This window comes from Chlamydotis macqueenii, chromosome 4 (genome assembly GCF_036417535.1).
Source record: "Chlamydotis macqueenii isolate bChlMac1 chromosome 4, bChlMac1.mat, whole genome shotgun sequence".
Taxonomy (NCBI): Eukaryota; Metazoa; Chordata; class Aves; order Otidiformes; family Otididae; genus Chlamydotis; species Chlamydotis macqueenii.
In genome coordinates, this window is record NC_141559.1 from 3,126,414 (window position 1) to 3,148,888 (window position 22,475).

Here is a 22,475-nt window from a genome sequence, read left to right on the forward strand (position 1 = left end):
TAGCTCGCCCCAGCAGAAGGTGAGTAAGGCTGTCAGGTTATCATCCGTACGTGTCTCAGCTGAGCTAGATCATCTTTAAGGTCCCTTCCAACCCAGCGCATTCTGTGGTAACTGCTGGGGCTGTATTTTTTCTGTTCAATAAGTCAGTACTGCCGCAGAAGAAATAGTCCTGGTCTTGCCCGGGCTTGGTGGTCGTGCTTCCATGCCGTGCTCTCTTCTGCGCTGGCAGAAGCATGAGTGCAGCCTCAGATGAAACAGGTCTGCAGAAAGGTGGCTGGGGATGGAAATGAGCTGGGGAGAGGACCGGAGAAGGAGAAGTGGTTGAAGAACTTCCATTCCGTGAGGATCACTCCAAGAGGCAGCTGAATTCAAAGGCAGCAGTAGCATGGGCTTCCTTGGGTGGTTTTCAGACAATAGCAGCGAGTCTTAGTGCCTGCGTTACGGGGAAAAACGTGACTGAGTTTGGATTGGCTTAGAAAACGTTGGTGATTTCTGTGATGTACGAGAAATCTGTGGGCTTTTCTGTTGCGGAGAAAATAGAAAAGAGTGAGCAGTAGCGGTACGTGTACACGTTTGTAGCACTCCACAGGGTACGAAACGTTGACGCCTCTAGCTCAGTGGGAATCAGCTCAGGGAATCCGGCTCTGCAGGGAAACACATGAAGGACCAAGCTTGCGAGGCTCAGTATTACATTCCTTTGTGAGAATCAGAATTACAAATGAGCCTCTAAAAGAAAGGTAGTTATGGCGTACGTGTGCTATGTGGGGAGGAGCGGTCCCTGTGCTGTGCGGTTTTGCTTAGCAGACAACTGATTTCATCTCCACCCCACCCACAACCTCTTGGTAGGCATGGGAGAGAAGGAGGGACGTGTCAGAAACCTTTGTTGTTCTAAAACACAAGAATCCGGTTGACAGGAACAGAGGAGTTGCATTGATTAAATCTGAGCTTCCGTCATCGTAAATAGCAGGGAATCGGCCGCGTGGGCTGGGAAATAATTACAGCATTGGTTCTGATTATGGAGGAACAAAGCTTGCTTTAAGGCTTCAGTCGCGCTGGCCCTCAGCGTTTCAAGTGCAGTGCTTGCTTTCGCTGCTGCTTGCCCTGGCTCACTTTATTTAAGGAATTACAGAATTTGCACGAGTACGGTAGGAACTGTCTTTAGGCTGTTGTTTCTGCCTGTAACCTTTTTACTGAACCTCGTGTATTCATCTTGCTTAACTTTCAATGAACAAAATATGTTGCAAAGAAACTCACCTAATCTAAGCAAGAGGATGAGCTTTTGGCTTCTTAATGTGGTGTCATTAGATACGGGTCTTAGAGGGACGAATATGGGTATTTTAAGAGATTCCTACTGATTCAGCACTGGGACCAGCCTTGCTTTCTTCATACTTTGGCACGTGGTAAACAAAAACCAGTGATTATTTCCAACTTTTTTGCGTTCAGAGGTGTACACGTAATTGTGTGGGCTGTGCCGTGTTGCAATTTCTGTGCTGTTTGTGGACTTCCACCTGCTCACCGAGAGTGAAAAACGTTAGTAGCTTTGAACAACTGTGGGGAGTCAAAGGTAGCGCTCGCGCTCCCACAGAAAGTGTTGATGGCTGGATCTGAGAGATGAGAACAGGTCTTTGTTCTCAAGCAATGAGAGGAATGCTGTATGTTTCCCCACAAAATAAAATTTCATAGACTAGAATCATAGAGTTTCAGAGCTACTCTAGGTAGTAGTTATGGTTATCTAATACTCAGCTGAGGTAGAAAATAAGGAAGATTACAGCTTTCTGAAGTGTTTTCAGCCTGCAGAAATTCACTGACCTGTGCGGTGTTCCTCAGCTTGATGATTATGGTCAACCTCACCACATAATTTTGGCTAAAAATTTAAGCTTGAGCCAGGGGCACGGCACTACTGCCTTCCCCGGGCTCTGCAGCTCCGTAAGAGTTTTCCTCTGCAGTCTGGTTGCTGCTGCTTTACCCACGTAATGGGATTTGAAACCGCATTTCTCATGAATGTTTCCAACTCCCAGGCTGCGTAAGGTTATCCTGCTTCTTTTGGCAGCTTGTGAGTGTAGCCTTCCTTCAGCTCCTTGGCTTTTCTCGTAGCTGCGCATCTGAATGTGACCACAAAGTCTGTCTGTGCCGCTTACGTGAGTGTAGAATTAAACGGGGTTACTTCAGAAACGCGTTTGGATTGCTGCGTCTGCAGCCACTGGACCCACTCCCACTAAATGCCTGCCGGGAAGTGCTAAGTGCTTTACAATCCTGCTGGGAATTACAAGCTTGGACTGCTTCTGGGGGTTGCACAAATACAGGAGCAGAAAGCTGCTTGTTTATTTTCCAGTTTAAATGACTGTGGACTGCTTAGAGACAAGTGAAGCGATAAAAATTACACAGCACTGAACTTGCTGCAAGTTACTGGGATAGCCGAGTATCAGTGCTCGTGCTCGCAGCGTGCAAAACAGGAGAATGCTCGAGGGCAGCGGCAGCATCTGTTGCTGTCACCTTCCTGATGTTCTGTGAAAAATACCACAGGATTGTGGGAAAATAGGTTGGCAATTCTGTTACAATAGACTGTCACTTAATATTTTCCCCTTGGGTGGAATAGGGCTAATATTGAAGAGGAAGATACAGTTTCCAAGGCTGGAATTTGTAAGAGATAAAATATCCTGTTCCTATTTAATGTGAAAAGGATTTAGATGCTAACTTTCTTAGGTTGCTTATTTTGAAAATCCTAGCTCTTATTTCATGAATTTTCTTTTCCTTGTTGGATGAGGTTACAAAACCTCAAAGTTCAGTGAAGATTAGCTCGTCGGAAACCCACAGAGCTACTCAGTGAAGGGTCAATATAATTTGCAAGCCACGTGTGATCAACAACCTTTTTGCTCTACTTGTGCTTTTGGGTTTCTGCTTGATGTCAGTTATCCCGGAGGAGAATCCAGGGTTCAGGACAGCTACATCAGCCTGGAATAATGCTGACTGAATAGACACATCCTGTGTAAATTCAACTTAAGTCCTGTGATTTCTCCGTGTTGATGATACCTTGGTGGGGCTAGATAGGGTTACACTAAAGAGAAGCCAGATATGCGCTCAAATTTTGAAACGGTGGGCTCCATGGAGATACCCAAGGTAAATGTGAAACTGTCAGAACGGAAGGAATCTCTTATGGATACATGCAAAATATGGTTTGTTTTGATGTCTTTGTTGCTATGAGAAAAAAAGTCATTGGAGAAGTTTGTCACGCAGTGCCTTGGCTTAACTAGCCAAGTCCAAAATATCTGACTTATGTAGACAGCCAGCTAAGAGATGAAATAGTATTCCAGCTACTAATCCTCTTCTTGTGCCAGGGTAAGGTAGGAATGTGTATCTTCCGAGCTGATATTTGTAATGGATATGGCCCTTGTGCTTACAGAATGGACTCAATGCTCTGCACCTGGCGGCTAAAGAAGGCCACGTGGGACTGGTACAAGAGTTACTGGAAAGAGGGTCGGCTGTGGATTCTGCCACTAAGGTAATTCATGCGTGCCTGGAAGTTTATTCACAAAAAGTCAAATACATCAGAAAAATTTAGGGAAGAAAAAAATAGAAGTACAAAATAAGGCAATATAAATACCTCACTGGTGTTTCAAGTGTTATTTCTGTTGTGGCCTGCGAGTCTGCCTTCTTTGCTGAAGCTCATCGGTAGTAAATGAAGAGGGAAAGGTTATGATTTGGGCAATATGTTTACAGGGGAAGCACTGAAAGGTTTTAGCAATGCCAAATTTTTCATTATTTCCAATGACTGGTCCCCATTATAGAGAGAGCGAATATAGCTCAGAACAGTAGTTTTTTTCAAATCTGTGAAAATCACATTCCATAATTTCACTCAGAAGCTATGTTAGGATGTTACACAACCACTAAAGAAATCTTTGTGGCTGCCACTACCAGTTCAATCCCCAGTGATGTCTGAGCAACAGCATGGAACTCCAAGGTACAGTTGTGCTCAAAAAATGAATGTTACAAAGAACTGCTGCCTGAAATTATTCCTAAAGAAGGGTAATGTCTTTCATTTTTTTCCCTCCCTGTAACAGAAAGGGAATACAGCCCTGCACATTGCATCTTTAGCAGGACAAACTGAAGTCGTCAAGGTTCTGGTTAAGGAAGGAGCCAACATCAATGCACAATCTCAGGTACGATGCGATTTTCCCTTCTCTCTTCTACAAGTTCTTTTGTGAAGTATCCTAACATAGATCTGAGATGTTAGGCAATGATTCCAACGTCCAAGCCTGACAAATCGATCAAATTGAGGCTCACATACCTTTCAATGGTAAGTAAAATAACAGTAGAGAACAAATTGAAGTCATTTTATGCTCATGGTGTGATACAGGAACTTGCACTGTTGTTGGCTGAAATCTTTTAGGAATTCCTAGTGTGGTTTAATAAATTGTTTCAGGAATTTTTTGAAGTGTGGAAACATTACATCGTGTGTTTGAGTTGAATTTGGTAAGCAGAAATGAAGAGGATAATTTCTCAAAGACTTGGTTTGTAGAATTGCTTTTCATGGTTATTTGTTGGCTAAAAATTTGCAAATAACTTACTCCAGGTTTCTGAACTCGTTCTTTATGTGATCGGAAAGAATTTAAAGCAAAAGTTTGGAATTTGGATTGGGGAAATTCACCTGGTCCTGGTAGGCAAACCAACTGCAAAAAGAGCCCTGTTATTTCCACTGACATGAAGGTCATCCCTTCCAAAACGTACCAGAGAACGTGGCGACCTTGTGGAACCAGTGGCCAGTTCTTCTCTCCCTGGTTTGGCCGAGGCTGTGAGGCAGCTGCCCGCCTGTGGTGATTTCAGAGCTGTAAACAACACGTGCGAGATTGGCAGTGAACAACTTACTGCAGACCAGCTAGATGACGGTTTGTGTGCCGAGCTAGCTGTCCCTATCTCCTCTGCCCTCCCCAACAGAGGCACTGTTAACACCATAGATTAATTGATGAAGTTTTCCTAAAGCGTATTTGAGATCGCTATTATTTCCTCTGTTTAGGATTAGGAACAATTTATCAAATAAGTAATCTAATGTTTGTAATGCTGTCTTAACGACGGCAACTGTCTGTAGCTAAGGAGAACTGAACAGATGGTGTAGATGAGGACTGTGTACGATAAAGAAACTGCATTTTCCTGAAGCATCTAGTCAGCTTGTGACATTCTCAAAGTAAATCGTCAAGCTAACCAATTAACAACCTTCAAATTGAGTTCTAGCGCATCATTCAGTGGCCACGAATACCATTTTTGCAGTAATGGTGTTAGCTAAGAAGATGAGCAAAACAAGTCACGCTTCAGGGGTAGATTAATTTAAAATTAAATTTTCCTAGCACTTACTGTCTATAGGCAAGGTAACGATTCTTAGTTTAATCTTGCTGGGATACGTGAGCGGAACAGGAGCGTGATCTGATTTAACAGCGCGGTCAGGAACTGACTTGGCTGAAGAGAGCTTCAGGAAGCATAGCTGGCCCTGTGCGAGGTGCTTTTCTCGGTCCTCTTCTGTAATGGAAAGTTGGAATTTCGTTGCTCAAAAATTTAGCAAACTCTTTTCATAGTGACCTGACTGGATGATTTCTTCATACGTTTATCAGCCTTTTCATGTGCAGGAGAAGATAAAGTAATGTCGTTCATGTTAGGATTTTGAGCATCGTAAGAGAAAGAATTGTAAAAATTATATTTCATGAAGCGTTATCCCTCAAAAAGTCTTCAGAAAGGCTTTTCCTTATGCTGGAAAATAAATGAAATTTTCAACATTTTTTTTTTAGAAAGAACAACCCTGCCAGAATTGGGAATTGTTTTCAGAGGTATTATTTTATACACTAGTCTAGTTGTAAAGGCGGTCACTGTTAGGGCTGGACGTTCTGCGTCGTGTACACAGACTTGTTAACAGCATACCTAACTACAGCTGGTCAGAAAAGAAAAATGTGAAGTTATATAGAAAAAGCAAAAGCGAAGGACTGGAAAGAATATGCTTGAATACTCAAATACTAAGGTTTTTTTTTTTTTTGTCAGGAAGTATGTCATTGATGAAAAGGTGAAAAGAGAAAAAGAATCATATCAGGAAAGAGCTTAATTGAGAAAGTCAGAAATGAACAAAAATATAAATTAAAGTTAAAATTGAAAAAAGTGAGAAATTGCGGCTGAAAGGATCAGTTTCTTTTTCTTAAGTTTTCTCTCAATTTCTTTTTTTAAAAAATAGGTGCTATATTGTCATTCTTAAGTCTTTCAGGGACAGTTGTTGGTATTGAGGGCATATTGCATCTTTCCCTTGGTATCTCTGCTATTTCACACTTTACGTTTTTTAGGCTGCTGCTAAATGCCGTTGGTTGGTAGTGATTTAATGCCAGTGAAGATACTCAGGTTGCTCCCTAACTTCCTCTGTAAAGAACTTGGTAGCTGTCAATGTCATGCTCTTTTCCAGTGATGACAATTTGCCATAGTGACAAAATTTATTCACGGATGATAAACCGATAGATAAAAGAGTATTCTCAGCTCTAGCTTGTTCAATTTGTTGTCTTCCCTTTCCTTTTCTCCATGACATGGCATGAAAACGCCGTACTTCATCAAAACTTACCCCCAGTGAAACACCACGCTGGTCTCCCAGTTCCTTACAACAACAAAATAACGGAATTATCTCAGAAAATGCTATTGGGAACGTTGTAACCGCTGAGATTACAAACCCCATCTGTGCTCTCTGAGGCTGTTAAGCATTCAGGGCTTTGATTTTATGGATTTTGGTTTTCTATTAGATTGCTTTGCCCTTCAGTTGCACGTTGGCCTTCAGCGCTGTTATTTTGTTCATCTTCCTCTTGTAAAAAGTCTGGTCCTTTTGAGCTAATATGTCATCACCGCTATTTTTAGAAAAGTAATTTCTATTTTGATACGAAGCCTAATTGCACAGTGATTACTAATTGAATGACTCCGCTTTCGCCTGCACGCGTATCATTTGAGAGCTGACATCTTCCTTGAGTGTGTTTCAGGCAAATGCAGAAATGAGGGCGCACCCAGAAATGGCCAGAGATGTGGAAGTTGCTGGTCCTTTTTTTTTTTGCATACCTCCACCTAGAATTTGACCAGTGTGCAATTGTTTGTCTCAGAATCGCCTTTTGCTACAAGTATTGCTGGAGAAAATATATTTATATAATGAGTATCCATAAAACCTTCACTTTACTGACGCTGCTCGTAGTTCAGCGAGCAGATCTAGATACACATCACCAAGTAAAAACATCTATTTCTGCAATTTCTTTTTTTGATTTGACCATAATTTTTGGTCACACATCGATCTGATCAAGCTGCACTCACTGATAATTTAAGATCTTGTCTGGGGACTGGACAGTACAAACAGTAATGTAAAGGGTGTAACAGATCTCCGGAGGCTGGTCCAGGCTATTCCTTTGAGCTTTGATTACGTTTCCTCGCAGAGCAGAACCAGGTCATCCCGTGGAACGATGTCATCTTTCGCAATACGTGTTCACTTTTGTGGGGGTGATCCTCTAGATACTTTGAATTTCAGTGGGGAATTCAGAAAGAGACCTCAGGGGGCACTGAAGTGTTTCGTTATGCAGAGCCGTGGAAGCGGCATTGGCCACTTACCGCTCTTTCTCACACCCGCCCGTCACAGACTTTCACTGAGGCCAGCGATATCCTTTCACAACTGGATCACTTCTTTACCCCAGACCTGTTCTTAGTTGTCGTAGTTCCTTTTGTAATCTTCCTCTCAACGAGTGTCTACGTATTATGCCAGTTCTTGATCTGTTTTTCCCCACATGGAAGAAACATCACCAGATTTAGTCAGCCCAGCCCTTCCCTTTGCTAGGTTACCGCTTGTCTTTACTGCTTGCTCGTTAAGTCAGGAGGTATCGTCTGACTCGTGTAGGCATCGGAGGTGTCTGATAACGGCAATATTGCCCAGCGCAATGTGACAATGCCCCTGCTGCGATAACCGAGGCTGCCTGTCGGCTCTCCCCTGCGGCAGTGCTGCTGGGCTGTTCTGACCTCGCGTACCTTACGGAATGGATCCGTCCTGGCCTTCCTCCGTCCCAAACCAGGTCAAAAAAAAGTTAGCCTCCTGCAAAGAGTCGCACCTCCCAGGACGAGGTGATTTGAGGTACAAATTGCTGAAAAAGTAAAAGAGAAAATATAATTGACTGCTGTTCAGTAACTGCAAGGGAACTGTCATATCCTGGAGTCATCTAAGAAAGAAATTATTCCCTTCAATTTTAAAATTTCTGCAACAGAGTTTAGAACAGAAGGTGTTCCCCATTAGCTGCTACAGTTGTGCTTTGACCACTGCTTCATCTCAGGGCCCTCACAAAAGGAGGAGCTGCCTTTTAATCATCAGATTATTTAAAGTGACCCAGATACAGAAAGCAAGGATTAGATAAATCAGTCGTCCCCCAAGCTGATCTTGTTATTTAAAAGCCCTCTGGTTTCCTTTCCTTTATATCCTTCTCTAAGCTCATTGCAAACACATTAGCCAAGAAATATTTTTGTTTAAATTTGCCCCCGTTACGGTTGCCGCTTCTATTTCAACACATAGGAGATGCTGTCGTGATGCTAGAGTTTTCTTCTCAGGACCGTTCGTCAGATTGAAGCATCCTTAGAGTGGCACAAAATTCCCGGCCTCAATATGCTTTCCCAAAATTGAGCGACAGGAGAGCTTGTTGGATGGCCATATTCAGTGTCACCGCAAAAGTGAAGGGAGGATTTATGCGGCTCTCAGAAGGGCGAGCAGCTTGTCTCTCTCAGGATGCCCTAGGATTTGCTTTGCCAGACATCGCTCTCCCATGGTTTGTAAGGATAATCTTACCTTCAGAGCAGAGCATATTTTGCAGAGTATTTGCCACTCCATTACGACGAAAGGTTTTAATTCCACCAACTGGGCTTTCTGTTTTTATATTGGTATATTTAGAGAGCTGGGTTTTTAGCTGCTGTATGCCAGGAGGAGTCGTTTAGCTGCAGTTCGTCATTGCTAATGTAATGAAGGATCAGGCCCATTATCCCTTCATTGGAAGGAAAAAAAAAAAAAAAAAGGAAGAAATGCCTTCTGGAGGATTATATGGATTTTGAGAGATGTAAACAAGAGTAAGAACAATGAAAGAACAGATATGTTTATTCATCCCACCTCAAACTAGTCCAAGCTTCAGCTGCCTGTCTGTTACAGTGATTACCAGTTCACGGTAAACAATGCTCGTTCCTGATCTTGACGTATGATCTCAGGCAGCCGCGGAAGCGGAGCTGAGCAGGACGCCTCTGCATGCGAGGCTGGAGCCGTGCTTACAGGTTGACAGAGAATTAGAGGATAACAGGGTGTGAGCGTAAGGTGATGACTGTTAACATCAGCGCGTCCACGTGAGACTTTCCCGTTTCTCCAAATAATGTGTACAGTTAGAGGAAAAACAGCCCCGTGCAGGCGTCCAGCTTGGGCCCTGACCCGTGCCCAGGACCAAGGTTGTGTTTTCTTGTGCGTGACTGATCTCTGCTCTTCCCGCTGTTCTCCATCAGCTCGGTTTCTATTACAGGTTCCCTCTCTGTAAAAATGACATTTCCAAGGCACAGTACGTCTTGCTTTCTGCCTGGCTGTGTTTCAGGCTGTTGTTGCTTTGCTGTTCTTGCAGAGAAAATTGTGATATTTGAGGCTACCAAAGTAGGATGTTTGTGCTCTTTAAGTCTGCTGTCTGAGCTGGGAAGTGGCTTACAGTAAAACACGCTTCCCAGGAGAGGGGTTCGGGTAACGGTGAGGCAACAGGTGTCATACGCATACTGTGTGATGTCTCAAAAATGAACTTAACGAACCCAGACAGCACCGTTTATCCGTAGGCTTTGTAGTTATTGCAGTGGTGGAAGTATAGAGTGGAAAACACTATTTGTATTCCTAGGGAATTAGGGGTGGTACTATTTCCAGTGTAGGCTACCATGCCACTAAATTTTTAAAATTTACTTATGACAAATTAGTTTTATGACTTGTCATCTCAAACAAGTAAACATTCTCTCATTGGTTTGTCTGTTTAACTGTTTGGCCCCGTAAAGCAGACTCACCAACCTCCCTAAATCCAGCATTTCTGGCCTTTTTTCCTGAATGCTTTAATATTTACAGTCTAGGAGACCCCGTGGGCCTCGGCATCTGCCTCGTGCGGTGAACGTAGGGGTTGTCACCTAAATGATTACCTAACACTCGTCAGGGAGTTTTACGGTAGGTCGGAATCCAGTAGGCCTCCTGTGCCCCTGCAGACGTGCCGCTTCACATCCCATCATTCTGTGCTCAGAAAAGCTGACCTCTAATCTGCGCGTCATCCTTTTTGCTAGTTGTAAAAGCTTTGTCGTCCAAGGAGATGATAGCCCGGGAAAATGAATATATGCTGATGTGCTGCTTGTCTTGAACCAGGGAGGAGAGTCTGGTCAGAAAACAGAGGGTGCTTTCATCAGTACCAGAGATCCGCGGTATTTAATTTAGCTGGTTGCAGGCTCACTGGAGAAAAAAGGGCAGTAGTTTTCCAGGAGTTTTAGTCATTTTGTCCCTGCTCCTTGCAGGGGGGTTGGACTAGATGACCTTTGAAGGTCCCTTCCAACCCAAACCATTCTATGATTCTATCAAGAGAAGCGTGGCCAGCAGGTCGAGGGAGGTGATTCTCCCCCTCTATGATTCTGTGATTTTCAACTTGTGAAAGCCTGCTAAAATATATCAGTTTAAATACAATTTTCTAAAAAAAAAATAAAATTAATTGGAATTTTAAAAAATTTATACAGTATCATATGGCTAATCAATATTTAGAGTTCCAATTCCGATAGTAAACATGTTCTTTCTAATCCTCTTTAGTCGTAGATGGAATAAAGGGCAGTATCCTTTGCGTTCCGGACTTTCGTGCTGCTTAAACTCAGTTGAGCAAGCTGGGCTCTGTTCTCAGTCCTTCTTTGGAGCAGCCGCTTCCCCTTGGCTGTATGGGAAAATAAGACTCCTTAAGCACCTTACGTTGGGCAGCTGAAAATGAAATGGTGCGAATTTGCCTTGAGCGTGTCATCGCAAATTTGACAATTGCATATTTCCTTGAATATAAATGTAGATGTTTCTGAGAATTTTTTTTTCTTGAAAAAGGATATGATTTATGTGATTGGGTTTTTTTTTTTGAAAATGTATTTTAATGGAAAAAAAAAGAGGAATGTAAATAATTGGTGAAGTTACTGCCGTATAAAACTTGCAGATTTTGATGTAAGCTGACGAAAAATAAGAGACTTTAAAAAGTTAAAGCACCTTGATCTATCCTTAATTCACCCTTTTAGACAGAGAATCTGGCCTGCTAAGATAAAATCCTCTTATGAAGAGTTTATATTTAGACTGGCTGAAAATAATGCTCTGAGCATAATGCACAACAAATTCCCAGAATTGTGATATTGTGGATTCTATCAAGATGCGTGTTCTTAGTTTAGCTTGCAAGGTTGCATTTATTTGTAACTCTCCTATTTCATTGGTTAAAAATAATTAATGGCTTGCATTGTTAGAGGATTTTTCACAGGATAGTTGAGGTCGGAAGAGACCTCCGGAGGTCATCCTGTCCAATGCCCCTGCTCAAGCAGAGTGGCCCACAGCAGGCTGCCCAGGACTGTGGCCAGATGGGTTTTGAGGATCTCCAAGGATGGAGACGCCACAGCCTCTCTGGGCAACCTCGACCAGTGCTGCTCACCCTCACAGTCGAAGTGTTTCCTGCAGTTCAGAAGGACCCTCTTGTGTTTCAGTTTGTGCCCATTGCCTCTGTGCCCATTACCCTTCTTTCAGCTGTTTAGGTGAGATGTAGACGTCACTGGTTTAGATACGTATCTGCGGAAAAACAGGGAAAACAGGGAGATGAATTGTGTGTTATTGAATGAAGATTTAAATCAAGAACTTACCATTCTTGTTGAAGTTGAGCAATGTTCTGAAGTGCAGGAAAAAATCCTGAAACAGTTACTGAACTTAAAGGCCCCAGAAATGATCATGATTTTACTGTGTAAAATAATATGTTAACAAATGACCATAAATGAGAAGATTCTCTAATCTGTGTGAGCTGTTTCATGAGTAATCTGAGCTTATCTCATCCTTGTCTCATTCATTTCTCATCCTTTGTGGCAGTATCTGTTCCTTTTGAGGGCTGGCTTAAATTCTAACAAGCAGAAAGTGCAGTTGCAGAATTGTGGTAAAGGTTGCAGAAAAAAGCCTAACTAATTTGGTTTTAATTTGTGACCTTGAGAAAATAACTTATTTGTTTCCTTGATACAAAGAAAAACTGCGGGGAGAAAGTGACCAAAATGCCAAACCAAAACCCCACGCAGTAAGACGGAGAGGCAGAGGAGGCAACTGGTCTGGGTCTGGCAATCCAGTGATTGCGTTGACCTTCTGACTGGTAATCGCAGTGGGAATGAGCATTTGCTGTATGTAAACAATTGCATTAGGGGTCACTTGTCTCGTCGTCCCTGGGAATCTCGGTGATCTTCTAATACAGTCTTAAACGGTTCCTGGAGGCCTTTGAAGTAAAATCGATGTGTTCCTCTGGGTTAACATTAGATGTTTAATCACAGGATGTGTTGCTGACTCTCATGTGTCATCTTAAAAGATGCAAACTGAGGGAAGAGATGATATATTTCTGTTTTCCTTATCAGTGTGAATATAGAGAGACATATATGGATATATGGCATATAGACGCTAAAGGCCACATCTTCGTGGACAAGGCTGGATCGGCTAGTCATCCAAACTCACCGGCTACTGATCAGAGATTGGAAGACGTGGGCTTCTGATCATTTGGTACTGCAGGCAAAGCGTTGTGGCTGCTCACAAGCCTGCCATAAAACAAAGCTCAACCAGTCTATGTAACTGTTTGGATGATTTTCTGAACGCTCTAATACTGCCTCTGCTTCTTCAAAGTGTGTTCTTCATTAGGGCTTGGGCAAAATTTAACGATACAAATTCTGAGTCATATATAGGCTTGCCAATTTGCATTAATAGCTTGGAGAATCATTGAGAGCTACTAATTTTCTCAAATTAGCAAGTAAATCAGTGAGTGTAGTAGAAAGAAGGGAGTATGAAATATACTCTATTTGTTTAGCGTTAATTTCTCGTTATAACTTGATATTGTAGCAGTAAACATCTTTCAGTATACATTTTTGAGAATAATGAAATCTGAGCACTCTGTCCTCACTACAAATACTCTGATGAAATCATTGTTTGAAAATGAATGTTATGTGTCATTACAAAATTAATTTCTGTTTTTCAGATGATGCACAAAATCTCAACATACAGACGTAGCATAATTACACAGCTGAGCTTTCAGAAAAAGCAAAATAAAGTGCATTTCTCCTTGTCCAGGTCGCATTTATATGCACAGTCGGTATTTTTACTTTAATTCTGGACTGTGTTTCTGCAATATGGGATCATAAGCTGAAGGAAAATTTATTGGAGTAAAAATTCCTCACCCCTGGCCCAGTAAACCCTCTGTATCCCATTCCATGTATTAAAACAAGGAGGGGAGAGGTCCATCTCCTCTGCAATACGCCCGTGGAGAATCGTTAACCAGAATGCCGCGGATTCAGCAGAAGACGGAGGCTGGGAATCCTAAAATAGGAGCTTTCCGGCCGAGAGACAGAAGTGTTGAGGTCAGGAACGCTGCAGTTAGAAGCTCTGAAAGCCGTTGTTCACTGAGAAAGCAGACTTCACCCTGCCAGCAGAAAAAATCGGGCTTGATCGTGCTGGGGGAAATATTCAGGGGAAGCTTTTTCAGTGTGTCTGCTACAGGTAGTCCAGAATTTCCTTACCCCCAGTTGCTGTAGTTTCAGGTATGGGTACAGCACGTGAGGAGGATATCCTTGATATAATGGGGGCTCTTCCTGATCTCTGTGTGGAAGGGTGTTTGATGCTTCTTGGTCCTAAACGCTCCTGAAGGTGTATGTGTATTGTTTATGGTCTCCTAATCCAGGCTTTGTTGTCTGATCCTGTTCCAGAACTAGGGACTTGAGTTGATTAAAAAAAAATAAGATCCTTCAAAGCTTTTAATCAAATTGATTTCTTCTGGCTTGAAAGTTTTCACATGCCCCAGATTTATATTGGTCACTGTGATCCTTGTGTTCATGCAAGTAATTTTCAGTGCTAGAAAGATTTTACGTAATGCCATTTGAAAAACTGCTGCGTTAGACTTAATATTAAAAATAGTGACGAGGCGAGTGGAAAATCACTATTGGCTGTACCTGATGGGTTGCCATTTTGTTTCTTTCCGGAGTGGGAAGGCAAACTAAAACAGTGAGCCAGCTCGGTTACCTGCAGTTTTCTCTGTGCTAATTCCACACGAGCGCAATCAGAATGAAACCAAGCTGTTCGCAATTCCTCCTGCCAGCTCAGTCCCTGCGCCGGGCAATCCCCTGCCCTTCTGCACCTTCCGAACTCCCCACCGAACGGCGTTCCTTCCTCCTGCTACGATTGTATTTTAGGCCGTGATGAGGTCTCTTATCTCCCCCCTTTAAAGAGTTGTCTGAGGGGCAGCCAGGAGACCAGCACCCCCGTGACTCGCTGGCCTCCCAGCCCCAGGGTGGACGTGGAAGAGGTTGGCTCGTTTGCCTCCTGCGCGCTTCCAGTCTGCTGCCTGCTTTTAGCGGTGATTTGGGAGGAGGGAAGCTGCCCGTCAAAGCGCGACACAGACTGACCTTACTGATACAAGGCTTTTCTTGGCATTTAACCTGAATTTTCTCTCCAGCAACCTTAGTAAGCGATGAGCTGTTGTATTTGTTTTAGTCATCATGAACACGCTAAGCAGACCTTTACCCTCCTCTTCAGACTGTTACCTTGTTTTGCTGCAGTTTTCACTTTCCAGATAGAACAACACCAATTACTAGGCTTTTCTCAAAGAAAAATAACTTCCCCAGGGAGGTATGTTTTTACGCCAGTGCAACGATGGTCTTCCTTGCAGCAGAATGAGCTCACTGACCAGTGGCCCTTGGCAGACTGCTGTGACCTTGGGGTCTTTTTCTGCAGAATTCTTCTCTAACTCATTGTTCCCTGTTTGTATAGCTTATTTTTCCTGCAGTAGTGGGGAAATGTGTATTTTTCCTTACTAAATGACATTTCCAGCTCTTTTTTTTTTTCTAGTGTCACACGAACCTTTCAAATGATGGTGCTGTTGTGTGGTGTACTTGCAGACCATCTTGTTCATGCTGGCCACAACTGCAATAAGAGCGCTCTATTGCGTCCTGCAGGTCATCGCTGAGAATATTGGATAATGCCTGCCAAAGACAGACCCCTGTGCGGAGCCACTCGAAATACATCCCGCAGTTTTGGCATTGAACTGCTTTTAACTGTTCCCTGGGTGCCATTTTTTAATTATATATCCCAAGATTGTTGCTAGCAGTGTTAGAATATTACACAAAGCAGTATTAAAAGACTTACTACAACATATATGGCATATATCATATGACGTCCACAACATAAATGACATCTGTTTCCTGAGCAATCTTCTTAGGTTTGTGAATGCAGAACTCTTAGAAGAAAGTTATTGATCAGGCAGACAGCTCACTTCCATGCCTCCCTTTCGTAAGGATTTTGTAGCTAATTAATTAAAATTGTTTGCATTAAAGTATTTTAATGGGCAGAAAGGACTTGCGTTTCTAACGAATTTGCATGTAGTTTAATTAATTTAGAATAACTCGTTTTAAATTACTGAATTATCCAGAGCAGATACTTTTAAGGACACTAGGACATTTTAATGAATGTTTATATTTAAATGATAGATGAACTTACTGTATGGTCAGAAATGTGGTCGTAACTTTGCAAGGGTGAGTTCCTTTATGTTTGAGTAAATAAACAAATAAAACATTTGCGATGTTTTATGTATTACAAATTTTTCTGTAGTATGTTAAGCCTTTGTCATCTCTTCTCAGCTTGTCATGAGGTACGGACTTTATGGTCTCCAGGGAACCGATGTCTTTGGTTACGTTAATGCAATACATGGAGGAAACTCTTACTTTCCTGTCAGCTTTCATAAAACTTTATTGCCAGCTGTACAGTCCCTGAGCATTATCAGCAAGGAATAGCTGTGTTAATAGTTAGTGTGTCCATTGCTTCCCTAAAATATGTGTCAAAAGAAACTGAGTGTGAAAGCCTGTAGAGTTTTGTGGGTTTAAATGGCATTAAACATTACCGTATTCAGTTAAAAAAGACAAAGGTGCTCTACTTACACACCTGAAACATGCATTTTTAGCCGTATATTTATTTGGGGTTCATTATTGTTGGTATATGCCGCTTTCTCATTACAGTATTTTCTTGTGTGTTCTTCCTAGAATGGCTTTACTCCGTTATATATGGCAGCTCAAGAGAACCACATTGAAGTGGTGAAATATCTCCTGGAGAACGGAGCCAACCAAAGCACAGCTACTGAGGTGAGGTATATTGTTCTTTTTTTACACACGCTCTTAGTTTCCTTTGCCTTTACATTCAGATCGCTTCACGTCAGAATATTTTTCAAACGGAGTATTTTGGGAACTTTCACTCTTTCATTTCAATGAGCCGTATTTGTGAATCTTACCCTTTTTTTTCTATGCGCACAGAAGACAAGGGTGAACTGTTCTGGAAGCAGTGAAAAGTCAAGAGATGAAACCCAGCCTGATTCATTTGGCAGCAAAATTTCCACTGACTTGAGTGAGCCCAGGATTTTCACCTTCAGTTTGTGCCCATTTCTCCTATCAGCTTCCTGGGGAATTTTCTGAAAAATGAATGAGGCTTTGAAGAGAGGTCCATAGGGCTGTAGGAATTACAGGAGGCCAAGGTGGTGCTGTCAGGGGAATGGAGTGAATAGCAGCTCAGTCATAGGCCAAGTGGAGAGCTACAACATTGCCTTTGAACAGATGTACGTCTCCGACAAAGCCCATGAAAATTCAGGCACACAACGTAACATGAATATGGTAATTAGGACTATGAGAACTGTGTCCAGAAGGGTGTCTGTGTATCGTGTAAAATGATATAAAACCAATTAGCATCCACAGTTAGTTGTTGACGAGCTTCCTTTGAGGTTGGGACTGGAGATTTTAGGTCAGTTTAGAATATTTTCTGCATAGAGAGACAGTGTGAGAAACAGGCAGGCGCACGCACAGAAGTGATGAGTGGAGTGGGCTCTGGGGTGCTGGGTTTGCAGAAGCATCCAGGTGGAAAGGGGCCTCAGGAGGTCACCGACTCCAACCTCTGCTCCGGTTCCCCTAAGTGAGGAGCGATGGCGGCTGGATCTCCTCGACCGGCTGAGTTACTCTGATTCTGGGGCTCGACTGCGACTTTGGGTGGTCTGTGAATATCCATTATCGTCTGTGATTAGTGTAAGCTGGAAGTCAAATGACTAACAAGGATCACATCAGCAAGCTCAGCAGGCAATGTGCTGTTTTCTCCTTGGGACGCTTTTTTTCTTTCTACCAGATCACGTGGGTATAAACATGTGGAAGGTCAGCCTAAATTGCTGGGTTCTGGATGTAACTGCGGTGCTGTCAGCCTGCGGTAGCTTCAGACACCAAAGTAAGAGGGACAAGACTCCATCTCAAGAGGAGCTGAACCATGAGAATTTCCTTCTGCAAATGAGGGGATTTGAGGGCAATGGGGAAAAGTCTGAGGTCACGAGGACAGTGCTCATTCTATTTCCTCCTCCTGCCCTCTTTCTGCCAAATCTTCTTTTATTCCAAGCTACGGGGATGAAGACACAGGCCCTGTGCTGCAAAATGGGTTGGCTTTGTGTTTCTTCTGTGGCTGTTCCATGTGGAGCGGTCATAGGAAAGTTCCTCTCCTTTCGGGGCTTTTGTTTTTCACTTTGCCCCAGTCTGTACAGGAGCTTGCCCGTTCTGAATTGCCTTCAGGAACGGATGAGTTTGAAATGATGGGGCGTTTATGCTCGCTCTCCTTTCCTTTGAATCGAACTGCTAGTGTTAACAGCTGCTTTACTGCCCCTTCTTTCAGTGGATACTGTACCGTTTGACAACAGCTCCTAAAATAATCCTCTCCTGGCCTGCATATGTGGCGATCACGTTACATGTCAGCTTTCTGAAGTACGAAATCCCGTGTGATTGCCAGGCAACGTGGCAGAAACACGCTCCTCCTTGGGAAGGAGCCGAGGGGAACTGTGGCTCTCCGGGAGCCCAGCCCAGCTGCAGCCCCTGCTCCTGCAGCCTTTCTCCCAGTGACTTTTACTGGCTGTGATGATCAGGTGTACTGGAAATTCATTCCTTAGTCTGCAGGAACTGGGAGGCCGAGATGGTTAAAATTAACGTGGCCTCTGCTTGAATGCAGACATCCAGGCATCGCTGGAAATCTCAGAACAGTCTGATTTTTTTTTTTTTTTTTTCTTAAAAAAAAAGTCAGGGAAGAGAAAAAAACCAAATGCCCCCCAGTCTGAACCTGAGCCCGAGTTTGTCTTCGGCCATCAGAAAGGTCAGTTCTCAGCTTTTGTAGCTTGGAAAGTAAAGGCTGTGTACCCCCTTATCGCTAACTAGGTACATTTTGGTCTCAGGTCTTGCTGGGGTGACGGTTTTGGTGGTTCGAGTGTCACTGAAGGGTGGCACGAGGCACGCGTGCCCAGAGTTAGTCCCGTGGACAGAGTGAAGAAGCGGTACATTAGTTAAGGTGGGATGGCAGCCTGGACTGAGGACGCCAGCGAAATACATGGAGACATCAAAGATTGGCTGTCCTCATGGTGGGATGGGGGAGAAATTAAATGCTTTCTCTGGTCAGCCATGCTTTCCAGAAGCAATAGGAGAGGGAATTCAGAAAGAGCTTTAGAGGAGGATGGAAGCTATGGTGGTGCAAATCAAATGGATGATCTTGTCTTTGAAGCTTTGAAACTTGCACTGCTTTTGGAAATATTCGTTTCCTCTAACGCTTACATGCGTATATTTACAAAATGAGAGTAAGAATGAGCTCGGTTTCACAGGGCCTCTAATCCAGGATTTGTTCTCATGTTCCTGGAGGCAAAAGGCAAATGCATTAAGCCGTTTCAACACCTAATGTAGCCCCAATCTCAGAATTATCTTTACAGTTCAGCTGTTTCGTCAGCTGTTCACCCTTTTTTAATTCACTGTACAGAATTTAATCTCTATGACAGAAAGAAACCGTAGCGGTATCGCCGTTACAACGCACCTACCCACAGTTCTACGCAAAAGGGAGTGAAGGTTATTAGATTACTAAGGGGAAAACTGCTTTGGCAATTCTTCAGATGTTTCTTTCAGCATATGTTAGCTCTCATTCCTTCCGAACTTGTCCATTACTACTTTATCATCTTTCCTTATTCCTATTCCAAAGCAATTCTGTCTCATTCCTGTGCCTTTTACAAGGTAGCTAAATCAGTTTTTTCACTTTCTGACTTTAAGCAACTGTTTGGTTGTTCCTTATAACCTAGACATAGAAGACCTTGGTTTTTCCCTTTTCCTTTCATTTCAACGTTATTCACCGTGACTCCGGTCACAGACTCGGAGAGCTGCTCCCGTTCCTCATGGTTTGGTCGCCCTCCGATCTAGCCTGTGGTTACAGCACGTATGTGCTTGGGCAGCGTGCGAGACTGGAGCTGGATTCAGTTTTAAAGTCAGAATTAAAGATGTGGGAGCGGGCAGTACTGCAGCTTGAGACAGCAAGTTGTGATCGCGCGATGCATTTTAAAGCATTGGCAATCCAGGGCGCATGTGGAGGAGCAAGACAGTTTGAAAATAGTTTTAAAACAAAGCTAAAGCTGTGAATGAAAAGCAGAGCGGATTCTCTGACTTGCTGTTTCAAAAAAGTACAATTAATCTAGTGCTTTCCTGCTTCAAATTAGAAAAAATTTCTAAACGTGGTCTGGCTTTCTTGAGTCTGTGTGTAACTTAGAACGGGAATCAGCAGCAAATGCATCCAAAGATACGCCTTCATTTCACAGAGACATAAAATATTCAGAAACAGGTTCCCTGTATATTTTTCACATCTAATCCTTACCACAATATTGCTCAAAATATGCTTTGTGGCCCATTTTAAGATGAGAAGTAATGAAGAGAGATATTGTAGAATGATCCTTTGCTTGTACTTGACTTCTAAAAACGGTACTTTGAAGTGGAACAAGTGTGCTTCTGTCACGTTTTAAATCATATCTGAGTTAAAATGTTGGGCCTCTGATGTCATTTCACTGGTGACGGTGGTGCGGAGGTAGAAAACAACTGGTAACGTGCTTATCAAATCTCTGTGTGTGAACAGCGCTGCGCACATCACTGAAGCCGTATCTCCTTCAGCTTACCGAGCACATCTTGTTTTCTTCTCTACCAGGACGGTTTCACCCCTCTAGCTGTTGCCCTGCAGCAAGGACACAACCAGGCGGTGGCCATCCTTCTGGAGAACGACACCAAGGGGAAGGTGAGACTACCAGCGCTGCACATCGCCGCGAGAAAAGACGACACCAAATCCGCGGCGCTCCTGCTGCAGAACGACCATAATGCCGACGTGCAGTCCAAGGTAACGCGGGGCTGCCGTGGCGGTAACGGGGTGGTCGGGCGGCTGAGGGCCGACGGTCAGCGAACTTTACTTCCTTCGTCTTAACGGTTAAAGGTAATTTCTTCTGTGGGGAAAGACAAATTAGTTGACCAGTATCACCAGTAATGTATCTACTTTTGCAGTGTTTAGCTACACCGTAATTACAAGCTACGCTTTTTTTTTTTTTCCTTCTGTTTAATTATACCTCCCATTTCTTTGGTAACCAACCTTCTCTCATTATTTGTAAACGAGAAGACACTGGAATGGAAGCAGATTCGCTGCTTCCCCATTAAATAGGATACTGGTTTATCACCCGTGGGAACGCAGGTTGTATTTAAAGTTAATGCATGCTTGAATGGCTTTTCCCATAATTAACAGCATAACTCATTTCAAAAAGCAACATAGTTCTTCGTTTTGCGGCCAGTCTTTAATATTGTTCCTCTTTTTCCCAAACCATGCTGCATCAGATGATGGTGAATAGGACGACTGAGGTACCGAGATAAAAAATTTTTAATTACTCTTTCTGTTACTTATAATTATTTTCTCTGCTCTGTGGCAATATTTCTGTATTATTTAGCACTGAAAGTGAAGATATGACCCTTTTTTAATACATAGAAATCCGTGACTCAGCCAACCTATTTTTATTCATCCTTTGTCTTAGAATTTCTTTTTATTTGTGTCGCTATTGAAGTGAACTTTTGAGAATTCACATCAGTTCAAAGAAGTCTGAAGTGAGTAATGGAGCTAAGAGGATAAAGATGGTTTTCTAGCTCAGTTTCATTAATTATGAAAACGCACTCACTTGGCATAATTGAATTAAGGTGTCTGGTTCAGCCAGAAGAACGGTGAAATTCATTTTCCTTTTTTTTACAGTAACAAATGTAATCAAATCCTCCGAGGTAAAAACTTGTTCAGGGCATCTGCTTATTTTTACCATTGTTCTTATTACGATTTTTGCAATAAAGTTTTGAAAAGTCCTTAAGGGATAGCACATAATCAGAATTTTCCTGCAGCAGATGATATTACGTTTCTCCTCCGGGTTCTGGCAATACCAGCTCTCCAAGCACTTCCACTAAAAATTATGAGTCTGGTCGGCTGGAACTCTGATTTCTCCCCTGAAGATTATTGTCACATTTAGGAAAAAGAATGATTTCCAGGAACACAGTCATGGTCTGAATGCCTGCTTCTCAGTAATGGAGTTTCTCTGTTAGATGAGGGGATGAATTTGGAGAAAGAGCAGCTTCTCTCTGGCATCCGCCCGTGGCCGTGTTCTTCGCTGTGGGAAATGTGTAGGGGGTTCTCTCTCCGTCACCAGCCGCTATGTTACTTCTCAGTACCTCGTGCTTGTCACCAGGCAAACGTGTGGCCATGAGAAGGCAGCTGCTAGTGCAGTATGCATTCAGTCTGTAGCTTAACGCAGTATCGTGTTTGTGTGCCTTCAGCTGTGGGTGCCCCATCCCTGGCAGTGCCCAAGGCCGGGTTGGACGGGGCTGTGAGCGACCTGGGCTGGTGGAAGTGTCCCTGCTCAGGGCAGAGGAGTTGGACTACATGATCTTTCAGGTCCCTTCCGACCCAAACCATTCCATGATTCTAGTTTAAAATGATGATTTGTACGCTGAAAGAAATGCAGCCTAGTTGAAAATACAGTGTAGTCTAGAAGCCAGAAGTCTTTCCCGCTTTCTATAACCAGCAGTAAGATCTGATCAAATCAGCGTAAAGCTCTTCAGGGAAACATCAGAAGCAAAGTCCTTTCTACTTGAATTACTTATGAGACTAAAAGCTTGTTCTGTGTCCTAGTTTCTGAAAAATTAATCTTTTTAATGTTGTTGTCAGGCAATTCTGTGTCTCGTAGCTGCAGCAGGTTTCACCTTCTATTGTTCAAGAGGCAATAAGGAAATTGTGTTTTTTTCTGATGTATAGATGGCAAAGTTTTTTCAGATCCTTTGGGATCCAAATTATATATAAACATAAATAATTACGATTCTTATACTAT

The 22,475-nt window shown here is 42.9% G+C and overlaps 1 protein-coding gene across 7 annotated transcripts in view; it reads left to right on the plus strand.

Annotated features, from left to right (window-relative positions):
* The window catches only part of ANK2 (ankyrin 2), a 289,370-nt gene that overhangs the window by 170,384 nt on the left and 96,511 nt on the right, over nt 1-22,475 (plus strand). For 6 of the 7 annotated variants that reach the window (XM_086746523.1, XM_086746525.1, XM_086746528.1 and 3 more), the window contains 5 exons: nt 3,401-3,499; nt 4,059-4,157; nt 16,300-16,398; nt 20,279-20,464; nt 20,950-20,973. In XM_086746523.1, the coding sequence (XP_086602649.1) occupies nt 3,401-3,499; nt 4,059-4,157; nt 16,300-16,398; nt 20,279-20,464; nt 20,950-20,973 (507 nt within the window). The remainder of the gene's footprint in view (nt 1-3,400; nt 3,500-4,058; nt 4,158-16,299; nt 16,399-20,278; nt 20,465-20,949; nt 20,974-22,475) is intronic. The other variant, XM_086746524.1, reaches the window with a different exon arrangement.